The sequence below is a fragment of the Sorex fumeus genome, unplaced genomic scaffold (assembly GCF_029834395.1).
Source record: "Sorex fumeus unplaced genomic scaffold, SorFum_2.1 ptg000024l, whole genome shotgun sequence".
Taxonomy (NCBI): Eukaryota; Metazoa; Chordata; class Mammalia; order Eulipotyphla; family Soricidae; genus Sorex; species Sorex fumeus.
Window position 1 is genome coordinate 3,019,244 of NW_026606081.1, and position 24,369 is coordinate 3,043,612.

At 46.2% G+C, this 24,369-nt stretch overlaps 1 protein-coding gene across 2 annotated transcripts in view; it reads right to left on the reverse strand.

Moving 5' to 3' along the window:
* IRF2 (interferon regulatory factor 2) overlaps positions 1-24,369 on the reverse strand; it is a 90,181-nt gene that overhangs the window by 26,945 nt on the left and 38,867 nt on the right. For both annotated transcript variants that reach the window (XM_056114271.1, XM_056114272.1), the window contains exons 2-5: positions 22,273-22,365; positions 7,606-7,705; positions 7,060-7,236; positions 6,674-6,720 (exon numbers count right to left, since the gene is read on the reverse strand). In XM_056114271.1, the coding sequence (XP_055970246.1) occupies positions 6,674-6,720; positions 7,060-7,236; positions 7,606-7,705; positions 22,273-22,359 (411 nt within the window). In that variant the 5' untranslated portion in view covers positions 22,360-22,365. The remainder of the gene's footprint in view (positions 1-6,673; positions 6,721-7,059; positions 7,237-7,605; positions 7,706-22,272; positions 22,366-24,369) is intronic.

Below are 24,369 nucleotides of genomic sequence, written 5' to 3' on the forward strand. Positions count from 1 at the left end.
AATTCCTGAGTACAGAGTCAGGAGTAACCCCTGAGCATCGCTGAGTGTGATGCCCCCCTCAAACCACATCCCCCCCCCACGCAAAAAAAATAAGATTGTTCAGAATAGTTCATGGTGGATTAGCTTGGCCAGATATTTATGTCCAGGAAACCTTTTTGCTCGTTGTGGAGTCAGGTTTGGTCTATAATTTAAGGGGCTTTTAGGTAAAAGGAAACTACCACGAGAGGGTTCAGGGGTAAAGGCGCCCTTGTGAGAACACTAACACGTTGTTGGTTCTCAAACAGCACTTTCTGGTTTGGAGGTGAGTCAGAGGACAGCAGAGGGTCTGTGCCACCAAGGCCCATTCTTCCCTTCGTGGCAAATCCATTCTGACTCATCCCCATGCCTCACACAGTCCATGTATACAGGGCCCCGCCCGGGGGGCCAACTAAAAATGGCCATGCCCCATGCCAACCAGGTCCTCTCAAAACGCCCTGGTCCATCCGCACAAAGCTGGTCCCTGAAGCAAAATTTAAGCCACCTCTAGGTCTCGCTTGCAACCAACTGCTCAGACTGACATAAAAACAGCTGGAAGAATTAGACTCCGGCAGGTGTAAGCCCGACCCTGAGACCTGAGGCCACAGTGAACAGGCAACGGGCAGGCTGCAGTCTCGCCTCCCGCCGCCCCCCCCACCCCCCACGGCAAACACCCACCTTTTTTTTCTTCCCAGAACTAGGCAAACTCCATCCCCTGCCTCCTGCTCTCACCGAGACTTCCCTGCCGACTTCTCTCTGGTTTATTTCCCAACCGTCCCCTGAGGTGATCTCTGCCTGCAACTCAGACACGTCCCTTGGTGAAGGCTCCCACCACATTTTTGGTGTGAGGGGGCCCTCTCCTCCCTACCCCCCATGCCCCCCACCAGGCAGTGCCCAAGGTCACATGAACCACTGCTCAAATGTGTGGGCCTAATGGTTGGATATTTGGGGGGCCCCTAGGGTGTTGAGGCCAGGTCGTGCTGAGGATCAAATTGGAAACTTCGCAGATCACACGCCTATCACATTTGGCAGGCCTCTGAGTGACGGCCCCGGTCCCCCAGTTGCTTGGGCCATCAGCTCCTCCAGCAGTGATGTAAGTTCTGAGCCTGTTCGACCCAACTCAGCCCCCAGCAACTGCTCCCAAGGGCACATGCTCCCTCACTTCACACCCTGCCTGCTCCCTGCACCACACACGTCACTCCTAGCTCTCCCCTGTCGGGGCTGATGCACGCCAGGCTGCCTCCTAGTCCACTCCTGTCTCCAGGGAAATGATCCCTCCTCTCCACTCCACCTCAGCAATCTCTCACGGACTCTCCTTCCTCTGTCCCTTCCAATCATGGAGAGGAACCCTCCTCCCAAGTATCAGTTCCATCAGGGCCCCAGTTCCACTCCCCTCCCAAAGGAGCCCCACAGTTCATACAATTTTCCGGAGAGACTTAGCCCAGCTAAGTCTTTCCAGGCTGTGCTGTGTCCCGACCCTCACGCCTGCACCATCCAGGACCACTCTGATTTGATGTTTTCCTTTTTCTTCTTGGAGGGTGGCCAGGGGTATCATCTTTAGGCCACATGAGCTGATGCTCAGGGCTCAGGCCTGGCTTTGTACTCAGCACTCAATCCCAACAGTATCAGGGGCCCTACATGGTGCCAGGGATGAAACCATGGTCAGCCACCTGCAAGGCCAACACCTTTCTCTCTGATCCTTGATTTTTTCATGGCTTCCAAGTGGGCCACAGAACGTATCTTCAACTGATCTAAGTTGAAAAAATGAGACGGTGAAAAACTTTTCCAGCAAATGAAGGGAGAGCTCCAGTAGCAGCCCAGAAAGATGAGCCTTCTTGAAATGGCAGCGGACAGCATACTGTTTTGTTTTCTTTTTTTTCTTTTTTTGGCAGGGTGCATACCTGGCTGTGCTCAGGGCGTACTACTGGATCTGTACTCAGGGATCAATCCTGGTGGGGCTCAGGGAACCATATATGGTGCTAGGAATCAAATCTAGGATTGGTCGCATGCAAGACAAGCACCCTATCCACTGTACCATCACTCTAGTCTGTAGACTGTTTTTTCTAGGGGCCAGCAGTGCTCGGGAGGTCTGGGATTGCTCCAGAGATCAAGTGAGGGCCGTGGTACTGGGGCAATGATGCACGGAGGCCACCAGATTTACACCCAATAGTCCTCAGAGACTGGGGACTCTCCATCACTCGAGGGATCTCCCAAGTCCAGGAAATAGTTACTTCTTACCTCAACGATATTGTAAAGCAACTTGGGGAATCCCCAAAATACGTAAGACCCCCAAGAGTCCTCAGATTCACCACCAGAACCTTCTGTGGAACCAACACTTTTTCCCTCACTCCCAGCAGAGGTCTTCATTCAGAATAAATACGGGAAAAACCTAGGTCTGCTCTGTACCGAGCGAGTTCTGAGGCGCTCCTGGATTGTCTTTTCTATCACAACACAGTGCTTTGATCTGAAAGTACCTCACGCTTTCAAAGCAGGCACATTGCATCAGCGAATAATCCACGGGGGCAGAGAGCTCTCTCGTCTAAGCCACCCAACCCACCTGTTTTTGTCTTCACACCTTTTTCCTATTCTTATGGTCGAGCCATTTCCCTGACTCACTGTGTGAAGACCCAAGAGCCAATCGGCAAGCCTTTGTTTGTGATGCTCCTGGTGCTGGCCATGACCACCAAGGTCTGGCTCTGAGAGGCTTGGAGGTACTGGGAAGGGCGAAAGGATGCAGCTTCTGGACTTGACCTCACCTGGATCCAAATCCCAGATCCACAGAGAAACGCAATGTGGGGAAAATGACCTTTGTGGCACCCTTCCCTCTCTGTGGAAGGAAGAGAGCCTGCCTATCACTGAGAGAACTAAATGGGATAAAAATTACAGAGTTGGAACTTGGGAGGAGCTCAAAAATGCCAGTTCCTGTTCCTCTCTTTTACCCATTTCAAACCTTGTTGATTCTACCCCGATGCATTCTGGGAAACCCATGTCTACGCTGATCTGTGCCAGTGCTGCTCACAGCTGTATCTTGTATTCCGATTTCTTCAGAGTTATTTCCACACAGTGGGAGCTCACTTCAACTAAAACACAGCCCGGTGAATACAGAGGGTACTTCCTCCAAGGAACTGTCAGAGAACATTAAGGCAACCTGTTCTACACCTCTGGTCTCTCAGAATCAGGGAAACTCTTTGCTGAGGGAACATATTCAGCATATAAAGCTAAACAGAGTGGAGTGACCCAGGAGGAGAAAATGGACACTCAGCCTGCACATTCTAAACACCTTCTGCTAACTGGAACTCCAGTTCAATTTAAATTGGCCCAAGACTGAGAAGAGCCTGTTTCAACAGTAAATTTTGCTACCTAATCATTACACACGAGACACATTTTTTTCACCCCCTCAGAGGAAGATACAGACCTAGGTTTTTCTGTTGCATATCTGCACATGAAATATTAAATCAGAGCATGCAGGCATTGTGACATAGAAGGTGTTTCAAAGCTCAGTACAGATAAGGCCCTCTGACCATCCAGGGCCACAGAACCTGGACAGTTAACTTGGGAAACCTTCTGCAAAACATTAAGGTGCAAAGATGCTAGCCCCGAGCCACAAAACTTGGGAAGTCCACTGGCCTTATCCATGTTTTGCTGCTACATTAACGGGATTTGAAATTCCAAAGTGAGGCTTTTCTTATTTCGAACAAATCATCTGCTCTCCACTGAAGGAACAATGTCCCCCAAGAAACAAGGTTTGGGCACGAATCAGAACTTCCTCTCTGTGTATCTCAGTGTTCGTGTTCCTGGGATCAAACCTGACTCCAGAGGCAGCGGGGAAGGCCAAGCCCCAGCCAGACCTGGACCTTCTACCACTTGCACATTGGAGGGGCCAAGAGGAGGACACTGCCACTGTTGGCATGACCAAGATGCCCTTTTCTTAGAAGGCCAAAGGCCATCAATTCAAAGATGCGCATTTCTTCACATTTTTCTTATCAGGTAGGTGTCACGGATTTCCTTGTTTCAGATAAATACAATATTGGTGCACTTCATGACCATTAGCATCAGATATCCAGTGGAGTATGGCCCGTGTGTTTGAGTCCAATCTTTGAAGAGTGAACATGAGCTACCCCGTGCTACTTCCTTACTAATTTAGCAAATGGAAGAAAATCTACATTGACTGCAACCTCTCCACTCCACCCCACATAGATCTGTGTACTTTATATTCAGTCAACTGAATTGCATGGATCCACATAAGGATCAAATATCTGCTATTTGTTTTGTACGAGGCATGAGCTAGAGGTATTAAAACTCTAGTCGCAGTAGATCTGATATAGTTAGACTAAAACTACAGCACAATCTTCTTCTACATTTCATCTTTTGGGAAAGTTATACTTATCTGACTTAGTAACATTAACCAAAATTCAGGTTCTAAAAAAAAATCCAACTGTGTGAAACAGTGCAAGTTATGATGAACATTATCCGCAAGGAAAAGTTAAAAATAGTAATACTAAGTGATGTAGGGGAAACATATTTTTTTAAAACTTAAGACCCATTTCCCCTAATCACAACATTGGACCCCATTTATATCTAGATTCAAATAAAGACTACACAAAATTATAATATTTATGAGACTCTGGAAATCTGAACACTGAAGGAGAATTGATGATACTACTACGGTGCTATTTTTAAAGAGTGTTACTATTTTAAGATGCATACTGAAATTTTTATTGGCACTTGTGTCAAAAAACTGAGTTGAACCCTGTGAAATTGTAAGTTAAAAACGACTGAATCTCCAAGTTTGAAGATTCACTCTGGGGAGTGGAGAGGGGAGTGGATAATGATTTTTTTTAATTTTTATTAGTGAAACACCATGAGGTACAGTTGTAGACTTACAAACTTTGGTGCTAGGGTTTCAGTTATACAATGATCGAGTATCCATCCCTCCACCAGGGCCCATTCTCCACCAGGAGTAGGTAAATTTTATATTAATAAAAAAAAAAACTGATGTGAATGTTGAAACAATAGGTGATAATCTACAGAGCAAGTTTTACTCCCTGGTCCCCTTTTGTATAGAAAAAATTTTCCACAATAAAAAGTTAAAGTAAATTTAGGCTTTAATTGCACTTCTTAAAATAAACCACAAACTGAAAATACTGAAAGTGGAACTGAAGGTATCACTACTAAAATACTCTGCCTAAAATATGTATTTTCCACTGTAGAGGTGGCGATGTCTGAAACTAGCAGCTGAACTATGATTACCTTTAAAGTCTAACTACCTTCACAAATCTAACTTTATGCTTGAAGTAAGTTTGGGTGGTATTTTTTTCCCCCGAATGTTTTGACTAACTGGCTTGCTAAGCACCGTGTTATCTGGCTTTTTTTCTTCAACAGTTATTCTAGATTAGAGTTGGCGTCTCATTGCAAGTTCTGTTCTCAATAAATCTGCAACCCTGGCTATGTGTTAATACACCCTTGGGTCCTCCTTGTCACGCCAATATTTTAAGCCTTAGTTTCTTAATCTGCAAATGGAGCTCAGTGAACCTTAAGAAAATCTTATCTTGGGACCAGAGAGACAGTGCAGCATGTAAGGCGCTTGCCTTATATACAGTTGACCTAGGTTCGATCCCCAGCATCCACTATGGTTTCCCAAACCCCACCGGAAGCAATTCCTAAGCCCAGATCTAGGAGTAAGCCCTCAGCACTGATGGGCCCAAAATAAAGAAAGCTAAACAAAGATAATCATCTCCCTGATGGCTTCTGGGTCTACAACTGTGAGTGCCTACTCTCTTAATTTTATTTATTTATTTGGGGTCCACCCCTGGTGGTGCTCAGGCTCTACTCCTAGCTCTGAGCCTGGGGGTCACTCCTAAAGTGCTCAGAGGTCTATGAGGTGCCTGGAATCAAATCTGGGCCTCCCCAAAGCACACACTCGTCAACTGAGCTATCGCTCTGGCTCCTAATGGCCACTCTTCGCTTAGCAACGGAAGCTCATCCTCAAATTGGCACAGAAAAACTGACAATTATCTCTCTCTCCTGCTATAAAACAAGGATTACCCAATAGTTTAGAATACAAAGCCTACTAAAAAGTGTGTGCGCACACACACACACACACACACACACACACACACACATCCCTTTGGAGTCATGAAAGTTGATTCAACAGAGGAACAGAACACAAGTCAACTTCACTTGGTACCAGAGCTGACCAGCACTGCCCCAGCAATTACACAGACCTGTCAATGCAGGCCTGTCATGACTACAATAAAATACGTTAGTTAATGAGATTCACTAGACGTGAAAGTCTACTCGCTAGCCTGAAAATACAACGCGTAGTACTAGACGGTAACTGGTTGCTGAAGCTTGGCTAGACCCAAGTGACCAGCTGGCAGGAGTGGAGGGGACCAGATGGGAGACCTGACAAGCTCAGTGTGAATTTGTGACTTCATTCATAAACTGCTCGGGGAAACTGGGCTGAGCAGGGAGTATGTGTACTGGTGGTGGCAAGCGGGCACATGCCAAGGAGGAAACGTTTAAAGCACATAAAACACAATAGCGGCAGAGAGCTGAAATCCTTCACCAAGATCACGTTACTTGTTTTTGTGAAACAGAAGATGAACCACTAACACGTTCACAACTTTTGTCTTCTCTTGAAACAACCAAAGATTACCTTGATGTGCTTAACTCTGTCTTCTTTTTCTGTCTTTGATTTCTTTCCTGTGGCAACACGAAAAAGAGTGCGGGGTTAATGAATGAAGACCCTACAGAGAAACCAATCCCCTCAGTTAAATTGTTCCCAAACACCCAGCGAGCCTGCTGCTTTTGTCTGAACTTGGTCACAATCTCAAACATTTCTTTGACAGTCTTCGGGAGCTCTGAGAATCATTCCCCCCAGTCAGGTACAGGCAGATTATCATCCACAGGGTGAACAAAGTTGCTGGAGTCACTACATTGCGGGGGGGGGGGGGGGGGGGGGGGCGGTAGGAAACCAAGAAAACCCAGAGGCACCACAATGTACAGGGAGGTCATTGCCAGTCAGCGAACAGCTTTCTCTACCTTTCTTAGACGGCCGTTCGGATAAGGGCAACATCCGGTAGACTCTGAAGGCATTGTTTCCTTTCTTTATACTTTTATCCTTGACCTCTTCGATATCCGGCAAGGAGTTCATGGCACATCGAAAATTCGCCTTCCATGTTTTGGGATCAGGTTTATCTACTCCGGGCTGATGCTTTCCTAACAAGAAAGCCAGAGGTGAATTTAATTTTAAAAAAATAAATAAATAAACAAATAAAGAGTGGGGGGGCAGGGGAGTGTTATGTAGGATACACAGAGTGAAAACTTCTGGAAACAGGTTTGCTGGCCAGTAGTACAAAGAACCCCTGACCCCCACCTTGCTTTTATGAGTGTGAGGGGACAGCCTGATTATGCAGACCAGACTCTTCAACGCTCAGTGTGGGCGATGAGGAGATGCTGGGAATCAGACTCTGGGCCTTGTCCCTGCTAAGCCTGAGCCCTTCCCAGCCTGACAAAGCACTCTTTGAACTCCTTCCTACTGCTGCTGGGACCAGGGGTGCCCCCGGGATGCTGGCGGGGGTGCCATACCTGTGTGGATCGCCCAGTTTCTAAAGAGTGGGGCATCTTTTTCCACATCCCACCCGTGTCGAGCCGCGTGCATCCAGGGGATTTGAAAAATCTTCTTCTCCTGAGAAAAAGAAAAAAGGAAAAAGAAATGAGAGAGAAAGCTACAAGCTTCAGCCCTCCAAGGTACAGTCCCAAGTTAGATCCCAGACGACGGCAGGAACCTCCACTTCCTATCACTGGTTTTGCTGAATGTCCCCAGGAAAACATAGTGAATTAATATATAGGTTATATGAAGATACACAGTAAAGATAATGGGCCCAGTGTCTTGTAATGGGGGTAGATGGGTGTGAGCGACACCCAGAAGAGCTCAGGGCTTAATCGCAGCTATTTGTTTGAAGGTCACTACAGAATGGGACAGGGACCAGAGGCAGCGTAAGGAACTAAACTGAGGTCCGCTGTTTTGGAAGCAAGCACCCTACGCCCCTGCAGAATCTCTGTGGGCATCGGTCCAGGAACTGGACCACAAAACCAAGTGGGACTGTGGAGTCTGGCCACTAAAAGTGTCCTCTGGGCTATGCCAGTGTGTTGTTCTGTTTCCCCAGGCGCCCATGGCTTTATAAATCCAGGCACTGCCCACTGACTGAACCAGCTCGCGCTTCCTCTTCTTGGTTTCCACCCTTTCGTAAAGAGGAACTCCATCTGCCTTGGGTCAAAGAAAAAGCAGGCAACGTTCCAAGTTCCAAACACGAGCACGGGTGCTACTGCAGAGAAGAAAAGGGTAACTAAGGACACTGTTCCTGCGACCCCACCACTCCATCTGTTGCATGGCCAATCGGAGCTTTTGTGTGACGTTCTAACCCTCTGTCCTGCAGAGGGAATATCCTTTCTCTAATTACCCCATGTGGGCATCCTGAGACGCATCTGAAAATCTGCTGAAAATCTACCCTGGCAAACACACAATCAGAAACATTAACTGGAAAACACAGGCCTCAACGTCTTGACTCTTATAGCTCATTCCATCCTTTCTGATCCTTTCATAAAAACTAGAACACACGCTGGGCCAAACTGCAACTGGCCTGGGCAGCTCTGGGGACAGTCCTGGAGGCTCCGGAGGGACCACATCATTCTAACCTAGTGACCCAAACTCACAGGGTCTCAGGGCTCACTCTGGTTTCTGCAGCAACTTCGGGCTTTGCCTCTAAGTGATTTCCATTTTGCAGTGGTTTGGAAAGAGGAACAGAGTGGAATGATTGATCCAAAGGCCCAGTAGGCATCTAAACAAAAATCCTAGGTCCTGCATGCAGCTGACCTGAATTTAATACCCAGCACCCCCGACGCTCCCCTGAACCCTGCCCAGAGTAATCACTGGGTGCTAAGCCAGGAGTAAGCCCTGAGCACCCTAGGAGAGACGCAAAAAGCAAAAATAAACAAACAAAATACCCCAAACAATCTAAATCCTGTAATCCCTTATTTCGGAACTGAATGACCACATATTGTTACCCAGGGTTTAGCGTGGACGTTCTGTTGTGAGAATTCTGGAGATCAGAGCCCTGTTCTGGCAATTCCCATGTATCCCTGCGTGGTACACTGAGGTAGGAAAGACCATGTCAGAATGGATTTTCCACGAAGTCTATCTAGTGTCACACGATCGAAAATAGAAGGGGTCCCAACTGACCCCAAAGAGGCCCGGTATGTTGCTCCAGAACCAATGACAGAAGCCTGAACTAAAAATACTTCAGCACACTTGAGAGTTAAGGCAAAACTGTCAGAAGGGAAAATTCGACTGTACTCGAAACTCAATTAGTAAAGGAGAACTGAAAGCCAGGGCCACTTCAGAAACTCAGCCCTGCTCATTCTCTATCAGTCACGGAGAGAAAGGGACAGTTTCTGGACAGTCAGCTGCAAAAGGCCAATGATCAGGAAAGGGTGGGTGACATTTTGTTTTTCAGTGCAGATAAATTATGAGGCAAATTCCCTGAATGCAGATTTCGATGTCCATGTGAAAATTAATACAAAGAGAAAAGTATTGGTGTCTTTGAAGGAATGTGTAGGGGAGAGTATACCAGAATCCAAAACTTCATGCTTAAAGACGACCTTAAAAAATATGCCATTAAATACCACTCCTGGGAATATATCCCAGAGAAGCAAAAAAGTATAGTCATCTATACAGTGACATCTGCACTTGTTTGTTCATCGCAGCACTCTTTACAATAGCCAGATCTGGGAAAAACCTGAGTGCCCAAGAACAGATGACTGGTTAAAGAAACTCTGGTACATCTACACAATGGAGCACTATGTAGCTGTTAGAAAAGATGAAGTCATGAAATTTACATACAAGTGGTACTACATGGAAAGTATCACGTTAAGCAAAATGACTCAGAAAGAGAGGGATAGACATAGAAAGACTGCATTCATCTGGGGAACATAAAATAACAAAATAGGAGACTAACACCCAAGAGTGGCCGAGATTAGTACCAGGAATTTTGCTCCATGGCTTGGAGGCCAGCCACACAAGCTAGGGGAAAAGGCAGTTCAGAGAAGGGAGCACCAAATAAAGGGTGCTGGGAGGATCCTCCCAGGATGGGAGAAGCATGCTGAAAGTAGACTATAGACCAAACATGATTGCCACTCAATGCCTCTTTTGCAAACCACAACACCCAAAAGGAGAGAGAGAGAGAACAAAAGGGAATGCCCTGCCACAGAGGCAGGATGGGATGGGGGGGATGGGGGGTGGGATCAATACCGGGATTAGTGGTGGTGGAGAATGGGCACTGGTGGAGGGATGGGTACTTGATCATTGTATAATTGAAACCTGAAACCCAAGCACAAAAATTTGTAAGTCTACAACTGTACCTCATGGTGTCTCACTAATAAAAATTAATAAAATAAACAAAAATTATGTTAAAAATATGCTGTTGGTGGTGGGATTGATGTTGAAACATGACATGCCTAAAACACATCTATCAATAACTTTTCTTTAATTCTGAAAAATGAGAAAAAAATTAAAAGAGAGGACTGCGAGGGGCCTGGAACAATAGCACAGCAGGTAGGGCGTTTGCCTTGCACGCGGCCAACCTGGGTTCAATTCCCAGCATTCCAGATGGTCCCCTGAGCACCGCCAGGGATAATTCCTGAGTGCAGAGCCAGGAGTAAGCCCTGATCACAGCTGGGTGATCAAACGAACCAAACTTTTAAAAAAAATATAGAGAGAAATGCATGTCAGCAATATTTCTAACCATGCCTGCCTATCAAACTTTGATTCCAGAGTTATTCAATAAGTAAGTCTGGGTGAAAAAACAAACAAACTAACAACCGGCTGTCAATCAAGTTACCAAAAACAACAAAAAAGTCCCAGGAATATATCATTTCACTAGTTATTTCTTCTGTTGTTGTTTCGTTGTTTCTTGAGCCATACCTAGCCGATGCTCAGGGGTTACTCCTGACTCTGCACTCAGGACCATCTGGGATGCCAGAATCAAACTGGTGTCGGCCAGGTACATGGAAAGCGCCTTATCTCCTGTACTACCTCTCTGGTCCCTCATCAGTGAGTTCTACCAATCCTTAAAAGATGGCTTATTATCAATCTGTCTTTCTCTTTCAAAAAAAGTAGAATAAAGAAATTCTTTCAAATTTACTTATCAGGGTAACATTACCTTGATATTAAAAGCAGAAAAAGACACACCACACACACACACACACACACACACACACACACACACACCTATAGACCAAATCCACGAGGAACCTAAGATACAAAGATCCTGAGACTAGAGTGACAGACAGGGTAGAGCATTTGCCTTGCACATGACCAACCCACATTGTCCCCTGTGGCTGCCAGAAGTGATCCCTGAGTGCAGATTCTGTGCATAGCCAGGTGTGGCAAAAACAAAACAAAAAAACTCTCAAAATCTTACCAAACAAAGTTGATTAATACATTATGAGAATTACACATTATAATTAGGTTTGTCTCAGGGGTGCAAGGATGATTCAACATACACAAATCAATTAAGATGAAACACCATGTCAACATTAGACTTCAAAAATGTATCAAAGACGCAAAGAAAGTTTGGTTCTTTTTTTTTTTTTGGTAGAGAAAGTTTTAAACAAAACTGCACATTCGCCTATGATGAAAATTGTAAAAAATGGGAGTACAGGAATCTGACTTCAACAGAGTAAAGGGCATATATGAAAAACCTACCACTAAGAACCTACTCCATGGTGAAAAGTTAAAGATTCATCTCTCAGATCAGGCACAAAGCAAGAAAAGTCACTCTACCTATTGTTATTTAACATTTATGTTGGAAGTCCCAGAGCAAATAAACAATATCCAAATTGAAAAAAAGTTATCACTATCTGTAATGATATGATAATACACCCAGGAAATCCAAAGATTCCACTAAAATAAAAAGAGTAAAACAATCAAGTGGTGGCTACAAAATCAACATACAAAAATCTACTCCATTTCTATTTTCATACAAAGAACCATCAAAATCGACACGGTATTGAAAACTCCCCAGAAAGTCAAAGCAATCTGAGAAAAAGGAAGAATGGAGGTATCATGGTCCCCTGACTTTTAACTATACTACAGAGCTATATTAGTCAAAACGGTGTGGTATTGAAATTTTTTTAAAAAATAGGTACACACATCAAGTAAGTCCCTTCAACAAACAGTGCTAAGGAAACTGGACAGACACATGCAAAGAGACACACTAGATCCCTATCTCACATCTGCATAAAAGTTAACTCAAAATGGATTAAAGACTTGGGTCTTAAGGATCAGAAAGACTTTAATAATAGAATTAAGGCTTGGGTGTGGGGTGTGGGGTATGGGGTATATCCTTGGGCCCCTTGGGCCTTCATGAAATTGAGCCATGCCTCTTAGAGAGGAGAATCAACAGGACGGGCCCCAGGGCCTCTTGAAGGCCACTGGGGAGGCCCAAAAGATAAAAACAAACCAAATTTAAAAATTTAGGTGTTAGACCCGATAGTATAAAATTAATAGAAGAAAACAGACAAAAAAATTCCATGAATTTGACTTTAGGAGTGTCTGTGGACATTCCACCCTGAGAGCAAAGGAAATAAAAGTGAAAAACAAAAACAAAACATGGAATTACATGAAACTTAAAATCTTCTGCATGGCAAAATTAATTAACTAAAAGACATCTAACTAAATGGAAGAAAATACTTGCACATATCTGATAAGATATATTCAAAACATAAAAAAGCTTTGAAAGCTCAATTTTAAAAAAAGTACCTGATAAAAAATGGGGAGAAATTCTGAACAGAAACCTGGCCAAAGAAGATACACAGACAGCCAATAGGAGCCTTAAAAAATGTTCATCAGCTGGGGTGAAGGCAGGCAGGGCGGGGGGAGGGGGACAAGGGGAAGGAAGGTGGGGAAGGTGTCATTAGGGAAACTGGGGACACTGGTGGTGGGAAATGTATGCTGGTGAAGGGATGGACACTGGAACGCTGTATGACTAAAACCCAATTAAAATTTTTTTTAAAAAATCATTTATTACTAACCTGTCCACAATTACTTGATGAAAGATTAGAAACCAAGTTTTAGACGAAAATAAATAGGGAGTATCAGCACTGTCAGCACAGTCCTCCCATTGTTCATCGATTTGCTAGAGTGGGCCCAGTAACGTCTCCATTATGAGACTTGTTGTTACTTTGTTTGGCATAGCGAATATGTCACAATCAGGGAGTGATGATAATGAAATGTGGAAATATTAGCAATAAAATAAAAAATACAAAAAAAAATGTTTATCAACACTGATTATCAGGGAGACGTACATCAAAGTGACAATGACGAGGGTATGGTGCTGCCAGCAGGTCAATCTGTACCTCTAAGGCAAGTGCATCAGCAGCCTGATGGCGCCTTCAGACTTCCAGATACCCCAAAATTGCTGCTGTGCCTTTGGCCAGGCCCCAAAAACTTGGGGCAAAGTTTAACAAGAAAGTAAATGGCCAAAAGTTAGGGATGTGGGAGACACACCCACAAACCACCTCCGGCTCAGCCATATGATTGGAGACATGGACTCTCTGGTTCCTGATTGAACTGCTTAATGGCCATGATCCCAGAGACTCAGAAACAAATCTCGAAACCCAGTGGCTTTTGGCAGAACTGCGTCCGGTCCCTGCAGTAGGTTACCAGCGCTGGGCCACCCCAGGTGGGAACAGGTTATGTGACTTGGCCTGTTCCCCCTGGCGGCCCGGTGGTCGCCATCCTCCAGAGGCCACTGGACAGTCAGGTTCGGGCCCGCAGTGACAAAACACGCGGGGCTTCATGGGATGGGGGTGGAACCGGCCCTTTCCTCCCTGTCCCAATGAGACCCCGAGTCGCCACCCATGAACGGCCTCTCTGGCTCTTGATCAAGCTGCTTAACGGTCTTGATCCCAGAGACTCAGAAACAAATCTCGAAACCCAGTGGCTTTTGGCAGAAATGTGTCCGGACCACACAGTATGTTACTGTCACCACACCACCCCATGATCCCAGAGACTCAGGAACAAATCTTAGAACCCAGCAGGTCTTGGCAGAAATTCCTCCAAATTGTTAAAATTTCGGAATTTCAAAATCGTGCAGCAACTACAGCAGCCGTGTGACATCATATGTTATTCATAACCAGCAACAGAAAACAAATTGTCTACTGTTGCCTTTTTGGCAGATCCGACTGTTGGGGTAAAATCCCAAATAATAATGGAGGGTCAGGTGTCAAAATATTGAATGTAATCAAAGTAGAGAGAGAGTAATGTGGAAATCATCTGCCCCACAGTTAGGGGGAGGGTGTGGGATGGGGATATACTGGGGTTTTTGGTGGTGGAGAATGGGCACTGATGTAGGTATGGGTGTTTCATTGTTTGACCAAGACTTAAACCCGAAAGCTTTGTAACTGCTCTCACAGTGATTCAATAAATAAAATTATAAAAAATGAAAAAATAAAAACCCAAGTGACAATGAGCTATATCCTTACACCAGCAAGAATAACACATATCCAAAGGTATGATGGTGGGAATGTAAACATTGGCGGCAAGGGATGTGGGGGAAAGGAACCCACCTTCACTGTTTGTGGGAATGAAAACAATTTAGTCTCTATGGAAAACATGGGGATTGCTTAGAAATAGGTCTATTCCTAGGTATCTATCCAAAGAATACAAAAACACTAATTTGAAACTATTTATGAGAAGCTAATGTTTTTGCAACACTATTAACAAGAGCTGAGTTACAGAAATAACCAGTGTGCCCAACGGCACATGAATGCATTAAGGTACACACATACACAGATATGCGCGCACGCAGACACACACACGCGCGTGCGCACACACAACACTATTCAACTATATGAAAAGATGAAATACTGCATTTTCCAAACTACAGGATGAAAATGAAGGAGTTAATGCTAAGGGAAAGAAATCAGGAAGGAAAAGACAAATATTGATGAACTCTCTCCTGTGTGGGTTTAAGAAAAACAGCAAAGGAACACTCAAAGCCGAATGAAAACAAACTGCAGACTCTTTCTAACCTAAGATTCACAGAATTCCCTTCATCACAGAAGTTAGATTAAGGGAAAGGGAGCAGAGAGTTGAAAGGATGATGGGACCACAAAGATGGCAGTGGAGGGCTAGTGGTACTCGGGCGTAGGTGTGCTGTGATGACAGACATTTGAAATGGTGTGAAACTACTTCCCTAAAACACACAGCCTTGTAAATCAATATTACCTCAAAACAAAACAAAAACAAGCAAACAAAAAAACCACAGGCATTTACAACTGTACTTTCCCTTGGTCAAAGGAGTTTTACGCTGACATCTCAAAGTGTATTCTGGAAGACAAGAATTTGATTCAAGACAATCATCTGCAAGTGTGAGTGCACAATTACACTCCTACACACACACACACACACACACACACACAAACCTATTCTCACACAAACTGCCAAAACAGTGAAACCACAAAGGCAAAGGCTGAGCCCAGAAACATCCACGTTGGATCCTGCTGAACTGGGCTGTGGGACTGTAGGGACCTTTCTCCAAAGAAGATAAACGGCCAACAAGCACATGAAAATACGTTCAATGTCACTGCTCATTAGGAAATGACAAATCAAAACAACAGTAAGATCTATTTCACACGACAAGGACGGCCAGCATCTTACTGAAACAGGACAACAGCTAGAGCAGGGGAGATAGAGCAGCAGGCAATCTACTTCCCTCGCAAACAGCCAACACAGGTGAGATCCCTGAGCACAGAGCCAGGAGTAAGCCCCGAGCACTGCCAAGTGGGGTCCAAAAACAAAACAAAAAAGCGGGGAATGTAGAATGAAGATACTCAAAAACACACAACTAAACAAACTAGGTCAATGAAAGGTCGCGTAGGGAATGATTGCATTTGTAGGAAATACTGAGTAAAGGTAACTCCATAGTGAGAGAAAGCAGATTAGAGGCTACTGGGAATTAGGGGAACGGGAATTGGGGAGCAGCTACTTCATGGACCAGCATAGTTTTTCCTTTAGGAAGTGATGAAAAACACTGGAATGAAGCGTATATGAATACTGGAATGATGGGTACCTAGTATCATGAGCAAAGCCACTTAAGTATACAGTTTTAATGACTAAAAAGGTTAAAAAAAAAAAGAAAAGAAAGAAAACCACAAGACTTTTAACAAGTCTATGTTGACTGGGGAGAAAACAACCAATCGACACATCACACATACCCGCGCACCCCCCCACCCCCGAGTTGCTGAAGCAGGTCAGGGCAAAGGACCTTGTGCAAACCTGGGGCCTCCTTTGTGGTCCATTTGTTTGAGTTCTCTCCCTGACTAGCAGATCGTGCCACAAGATGAAGGTGATTTATTTAAGAAAAGGAAAGAGCATGTAAAAACACGGAACATCCTGGAAACCATCATGCTATCCTGGAAGGTAACAGCGAGAGGTTCCGACATCAGCAACTACCCCAGAAGCCCTGAACACCCCTCTCCACACACACAGCGGGGGTCCATGCGATTTAGAGAAGGGCTGCCTCCACCATCCACCTGTGTCTACACACAGCAGAACTCTGTCCCTCTGCGGGCACTGGAGATAAGCACTGCGTGACTCGAGAAGACCATTCAAGACCATCTTGAGCAATTATCTTAGAACCAAACACCTTGGCCACAAGTGGACACTAGCTCCTAACTCTCTCTGCCTCCTGTCACCTTCCGTAAGATGTTCCAATTGACTTTGCTATTTTGTTTACAATCTGTCCCTGATTCAGTGACAGCCTGATCATTATACCAACGCAAGTCTGGAATAAGCCGGAATTAGGGGGTGGCAGGTCTCCAATATCTGGAGAGTGGGAATCAGAGGGAGGAGGAATGAGTCGGGGTGCGTGGTTGCCTCCAGACAAGGCCATAAGCAAGTCACTGGGCAAGTGCAGAGCTGACCCATCTCTCCCACAATATGTGGCAAGAAGGCCAGTCAAGAGGTGGGGTCAGGGGAAGAACTGTTCATAACCAGGGCACTGTTATCTTGACGCATAGCCAGAAATGGCTTTAAAATCTCTCTCACTCTGTCTGTGTGTGTGTGTGTGTGTGTGTGTGTGTGTGTGTCTCTATCTGTCTCTCTCTTTCTCACACACACAGATAAAACAAAACATGATCAGTGTTAATAAACTTGAGATAGGAACTGACTGTGCTGTTTCCCTTGCTATTAGACTATTCGACCACAGTCTGCGCATTTTCCAGTCGCCCATGGGACAAGAGAAAGGACTCAAAGCACGGCGCCATCCAGGAGCCGCTGACAATCCTTACTGCTCCTTCAGAGGAAACCAGAGGAATCATTCCATCATCAGTCTCCTCCAAACTTACTGAGGGCGAAAAACAGACTGAAAACACACGTGAACGCTTTGGTATCTCTCAACGGAGAATGCGTCTGGGGCTGCTGGGTTCCCCCTCTGCGCAAGACGTGTGACAGCAGCCGGTCGACCCTGCGGACGCCAACTCTGTCACAGCAGAGCAAAACCAAAGCCACCAACACCCCTGTGAGCAGGTGTTACTTGCCCGCTTCTGAACCGAGCAAGATCTACTACTAGAAGGCTGCCGAGGGTCAGCCACGGGCCTGACGTGCAGAGAGCATGGGAGCAGCGGGGACAGCCCCGAGCACCTCCACCCACAGACTTTCCGCCAAGACTCATTCACAGAAACGCCAGCGCTGAACACGGCCAACGCATCTGGGAACGGCAGGACGGGCGGACGGTGCCAATTTTCTAGGAGTTACTAGTCTGCAGGGAGAGAAGAGCCTTTGAAATGACCTCAAACCACTTAGAACCCAGACGGCGTCCGGCAGAAAGCTTGGGAAGAGGAAGGAAATAATATTAGGGTCTCAGAGGAATGCCAACGAGCCCAGTTGACTTGATCTTTTCCCCAGCAGTGATAGGGGCGGGGGAGGATGCTCAGCTGGGGGGGGCCTGAGTGAGGGGGTCGAGCATCAGGTACTATCGGGGCCACCTCTGCAGAGCTTGGGGGCCACCCGTTACACTGGGCCTTGTGGGAAGGGGAGGCTGACAAGCAGTGCCAGGGGTGGAGCTCAGGGTCTGACTCATGCCAGGGGTCTGTTCTATCACCTGTCTCTCCACCCAATCAGGTCCGTTTAGGAGGAATCGGAAATGCGACTCTCCTGTGGGCATGTGTGTATGGGGAGAAAGATGGTCCAGGGGCTGGAGCAATAGCACAGCGGGTAGGGCGTTTGCCTTGCACGCGGCCGACCCGGGTTCGATTCCCCACATCCCATACGGTCTCCCGAGCACCGCCAGGAGTAATTCCTGAGTGCATGAGCCAGGAGCAACCCTGTGTATCACCCGGTGTGACCCCCCAAAAATATATATACATATGGTCCCGCCCTACCCAAGGGCTTTTGGTAACTCAGCACTGCCTGGTAACTCAGCCACGCGCCCGCTCTGCCAGCCTGACCCAGCCAGCGACTCCCATCTGCGGCCCCCACCAGGAGCTCTCCCTCTGGCAGCCCCCTCGAGAGCAGGTGCTGAAGGGAGGAGCTGGGGGCGAGGTCCCCGTCTCTCTCTGCTCGGGGGGAGGAGAAGAAGGAAAAGGCGACTCTCAGGGAGGCCTGCGCCGTGTTCAGCTACACACGAGGAACCCACTCGCTTCCCAGGCGCCAGCAGGAAAGGACGCGCCCCAGGGAAAAAGCCTCCCGCGGTGTCAGGATGCCTTCTCCAGGCTCAGCCATACCAGAGCGGGCACAGAATGGGGCAGCACAGGAATCTACCAGCAGCTCTGGAGACCAGAAACCTCAATTGAGGACTCTGAAAGCCACGGTGCCAAGGAGAAGCTTCCCTGGAAGGAGGCTCATCCAGTCCCTCGTGTCTGCAGACCTCCCCGGCCAGTCTCCTCTCCGCCCGGGTCCTCGTTCTCCTCTTGGGCCTCTCGTTCTCTTTACTCCCTGTCCCTTCCCTTCTGGCTGTTGCTACGCACACAAGGTCCCACGCTTGCAACATGTGCTCTCTGGGAAATGGAGACATCGCATGCATTCCGTGGAGTGCTGGTTGCAGTGTTCAATGGGGTGATATACTTGGTTGCGGTGTCCACACACTTCCGGTTCATGTGGAAGTATGTGGACACATAGGTTGCATATGTTGGCTGCAGCAAACTGGTCAAGGGGTGGGGGCAGGACTCACTTGATGGTAGAGCGAGCAAGTGGCCCCAAGGCATGTGGGGTGGTGCCAGGAATTGAACTTGCAGCCTCATGGCCGCCCCCAGGTACCCCTTTCTCTTCTGCTGCTTCTAAGAACACCTGCTGCATTGGCCCAGCTGGACAATCCAGAGTGACCTCAGCCGGGGACCTGTGACTTAGTTGCGTCTCTGCGAAGACCCTTGGTCCAACCACAGCCCAGTCCATAGATTGTGGGATGAGTTCACACACATCTCATACCAAGGACCACCGATTCTAGAGGGCCACTAACTATGGCATATTGAACACCACCTCGACACGGGGCACAGAGGCACCACACGATGAGGCAACTGCTGCATCCAACCAGCCAGTGTCAGCATTTATGATTCAAAACTGGGGGAAACAGCAAAAATGACTTCCTTTGTAGAATTCGAGAGCACATCTGTTCACGTCACACAATCAAGCTAAGCAATATTATTTTGCTCTTCCACGTGTATCTATTTAACCTAGATCTGTGCTCAGTTTCCTTGTCCATAAAATGGAAATGGTACCCCAAAATGGGGATTATGGGAGCCAATGCAGGCAGCTTGCTTGGGGCTTCTCAGCGCTTGATAAACGTTAGTGATCATTATTGCTACTATTACCATAAATAGGGCCAACTGTCTTGTCGTTCTTACTCTATCAGCTTCCCAAAAGAGACAAGACACAACTTAATTTCTTTTTCTTTTATATCCTTCAGGTTTTTTGGTGTTTTTTGGGGTTGGTTTTTTTTTTTTTTTGGCTTTTTGGGTCACACCTGGCAATGCTCAGGGGCTATTCCTGGCTCTGCACTCAGAAATTACTCCTTTGCCCAGGGGTCCATATGGGGTGCTGGGAATTGAACCTGAGTCGGCTTCATGCAAGGCAAACACCCTACCCATTGTTCCATCACTCTGACCCTCCTTCAATTTTTTTTGAGGTCATCTCTGATGATGTGCAGGAGCTACTCCTGGACTTTTGCTCAGACAGTTCACCTGGCAGTGCTCAGACACCACTTGGTAATGGGAACTGAACACAGGCTGGCTACACCCAGAACGTCATTTGCGCTATCTCTGGCTCACCAACCAACCTCTTATCTCTCTAAAAGAGGCCGTTACACTGCCCCCAAAGGATACAGACCTAGAAGACCACACGTGAAACAAGTCTAAAAAAAGCTAGTGATTGCCATAAGACTATACACATCTGTAACAGGTCACATACGATGAGCAAAAGGGTCTGTTTTTCTATTTACTTGGTATCTCACCTTGCTTGAGACAGGACTCACGTGTACCTTCAAATACAATATCATTCAATTAAACATAAGTAAAGGAATAAGTGGATAAAGAAAAACAAAAAGAAGATGGGAGGTCTGAAAAGATAAAACAAGGAGTCACCGTCACTATCCTCCCGTTGTTCATTGATTTGCTCAAGCGGGCCCAGTAACGTCTCCACTGTGACACTTTTTACTGTGTCTGGCATATCAAATATATCACGGGGAGCTTGCCAGGCTTTGCCGTGCAGGCGAGATACTCTTGGTAGCTTGCTGGGCTCCCTGAGAGGGGCAGAGGAATCGAACCTGGGTCGCCAGGTCGGCCACGTACGAGGCAAACACCCTACCCGCTGTCCTATCGCTCCAACCCAAAACAAGGAGTAAAATTAGCCAACAAACAACAAACAAAAATAATAATTATGTGGCACACGCTGGATATTTCTTAGAATTGAGTCACATCAGGTTTAAGCTCTGAAACAAAGAATAGAAAGATAAACGCCTGACCAGGTTTTCTCCAGTCATCACATTATTATACATTACATACTTAAGATTCAAAAACAGGAGGGAGGCAGAAGAGGAAAAAGAAATATACTCAGAGAATTGCAATTATTCCTGACTATGGGAGAGAAACTTCTCCCACACATCCTCTTGCTGAAGGCAGGATTAGATGGTTTTCTAGTAATACTGACTTATTGGTAAGTGTTTTTAATTTTCAAATACACCGTCTTCCTGATCTACCTCTAACAAGTAGGGTCAATTAAATTTGAGTTTCATGATTAATGAAGAGTATATATCTATAAGGTTTATAAATGGCAGGTGGCTTCTTAAGTCGCCATACACAAGACTTCGTGAGAAAGATGAAGGGAAGACATTCAATGAGGGCAAAAACAAAAGTTCTGTTCGTATAAAAAAATTGAAGACTTTGATATCAAATTGGTGGTAACACAATTTTGACCTTGTTAAACTACAATCTTTATTTTCATTATTCTTTACTCCCAATATAGAACCCTCAGTTCTGGAGCTGAAGAGACAGTACGCAGGAAAGGCGCTTGTCCTGCATGTGGCTGGCCTAGGTTTGATCCTGACACCACATATGGTCCCCAGAGCCTACCAAGAGAGGTCCCTGAACACTGGTCCAGAGCCAGGAGGAAGCCATAAGCAGCCCGAGTGCGACCCCAACTCCTCCTCTCACCCCCTCCAAAAATAAAAAGACCTTAAGTTCTGGGTCGGCTAATCCAAGAGATTCAGGAGAGGCAAGGAAGGAGTTTGGACAAGGGAGAGGACAAAAGTGATTAAGGAAAATGCAGCAAGAAGCTTCTTATAACCATTCATCCAGAAGACCAAAAGATCAGCCGAAACTGAATTCCAGGTGGAAACCCCAGCTGGAGGCGATAATCAGTCTACATAGAACTTGATGCTTCCTTTATGGTTTTTGGTTTGTTGTTTGGTCTTCTTTGGGGATCGCCTCCCAGGTGAGCCAGGGGCCACTCTTGGCAATTCTCAGCCATGCTGGGATGAGTCTTGGTTTGATAACTGGAGTCCGCTACTTTCCAAGGTGAATCCTTAACCCCTGTACAAGACCTCAAGCCCAGGTGGTCGGTTGTGTTTGGCAATTAATACGCTTCAGATTTCGGGATACAACGAAGGATTTTTTTGGTGATCCACATGCCTAGGCTCTCCCATGCACCCTTCTTCCCGCTCACTCTCACACGTGCCACACATGCACGCCCTGTGCACTTACCTTGTTAAGCCACTTTAGCCCTGGGATCGTATTTGAGTTGATCTGTTCCTCCAGCCATGGGCGCATGCGCATCCTTTCTACTGGCATGATGCCCTGCACAGAGGAGAAACAACACATCAGGCATTTCTGCTGCCAAACGCCAGGCTGCCCTTGGAAGGAAAACTACACTCCTGCCTGATCTTCAAAATTAAGTTTGAAAAACTGGACCCAGAGCAATGTACAGTCGGCAGGGCATCTACCTGGCATGCAGCCAATCTAGGTTTGATTCCTGGCATCACATCCGGTCCCCTGAGCCCCACCACACCCAGCAGTGATCAGGGTTTACTCAGGGTCGTTCCCAGTGGTGCTCAGGGACCCATAGGTGATGCTGGGGGTGGAACCAAAGTAGGTCACATGCAAGGTGAGCGCCTTTCACCCTTATGCTATCTCCAATATTTTGGGTCTTCTCCCAAGATTAAGTGGGCAGAACGAAATAGCTGCTGTTGGAAAGAATGATTAAAATCGGTTGGTTCCTTTGAACCACTGAATCTACAAGTGCTTTGAACCCCCTAATATTGGTACTTCAAAAGCTCTAAAGAATCGATTCACTTGATTGAATGCTCCAAGCTTTCACCAAGTTCCAAGGTCTTTCACCAGCTCGCTGATAAGCCTCTGATTTATTTTTTTCCATTTTCACAATCCACTCACATCTTGCTCTGTCTTCATACTAGCTTGTACATTCACAAAATTGCAGATTTACTCAAAGATCGTTCTATACTACCATTCTCCTCAACTTGCCACATGCCCCTCCTTTTTCCTTTAAAACAGTTCCATGGTCTGCATCAGCGTTCTTCCACCTTATTATGCCTGCCAAGCAGCCTGCCCTGTGTACGGGCCCATAGATGGGCAGTTAGACCCAAAGCACACTAGTGCTTTTCAGGCTCTCTACACTGGCTCACTGGAACTGGCCCTTGAAGACCTCTGGACTATACCTCCGCCCTCTCAACCCACGTGACCTGTCTTCCTTCCAAATACATTTCTCTATGGGTTTTCCTTCGTCCGTCACACTATATCCAAGAATGGAATTGCTAACAAATTAGTCTCTGCCCTTATCTTCTCTACCTACTCTTATCTTCATCTGATTTACAGACATGTAAGTTGAATGCAGGATTCTACAGCAAAGGCGATGCCAACTAGGGCCACCATGCCATGGGGCTCTGAGGAGAGTGTGACATGATCTGAGTCAGCCAAGAAGCGAGTTCCAGGTGACACAGAGCAGGACCACATTCTGGATGATGTTTCCACTCCTCACACTAAAAACAATGTCATCTTCACCATCAAGAGCAACTCTGCCTGTTCCTTCCATGCATGACTGATTTGTGTGCTCCCAAACAGCCCCCAAGGGTGCTCTGCTTGAATCAGGGGGAAGAAGAGAACAAGAAGTAAGGGGTGAACAGACATCAGGGCTTCAGTTATGCCGGTGACATGAGTGAGGGGTCTGGCCATCATGACACAAATTCAACACAACTGAAAACATGAGAGCTACGCGGCAAACACTGACACTTTGGAATGTGCCTGTCAGGTTGGCAGGTAGGGCTGGAGTGGGGGTGGGGGTGGGGAGGGAATCTGGGAACACTGGTGGAAGGAAGTGGATGCTGATGGAGAGACTGGTGTTGAATCATTGTTGCCTACAATGCAACTCTCAGTAACTTTGGAGATCCTGACTCTTTAATATATTTTTTTTTCAAAAAGAGTACTGTTTGGTCACAATCTAATGTTTCAAAGGTGCAAGAAGACCTGGGGTACAGTTTATGAAGAAAGCATGAACGTCAGGTAAGCTTCCTTCAGGCAGAGTTATAGTTGTTGGATCTGAGTTCAATGTCAATAAATGATACTCATAAAATGAGATTATGCATTGATTGCTTGGTCACACATGTGACCAGAGGCTCACAAAATGTCCTTACAGGGAAAGGAAATCTTGACACAGGCCCCGAGGGAAGAAGGCCAAGGAAAGGCAGACTCAGGGATCAGAGAGATGCTGCCATAAGCCAAGGAATGTCCAGAACCTCCAGGAAATGGAAGAAGCAAGGAAAGACTTACTAATCATTGATTTCTAGG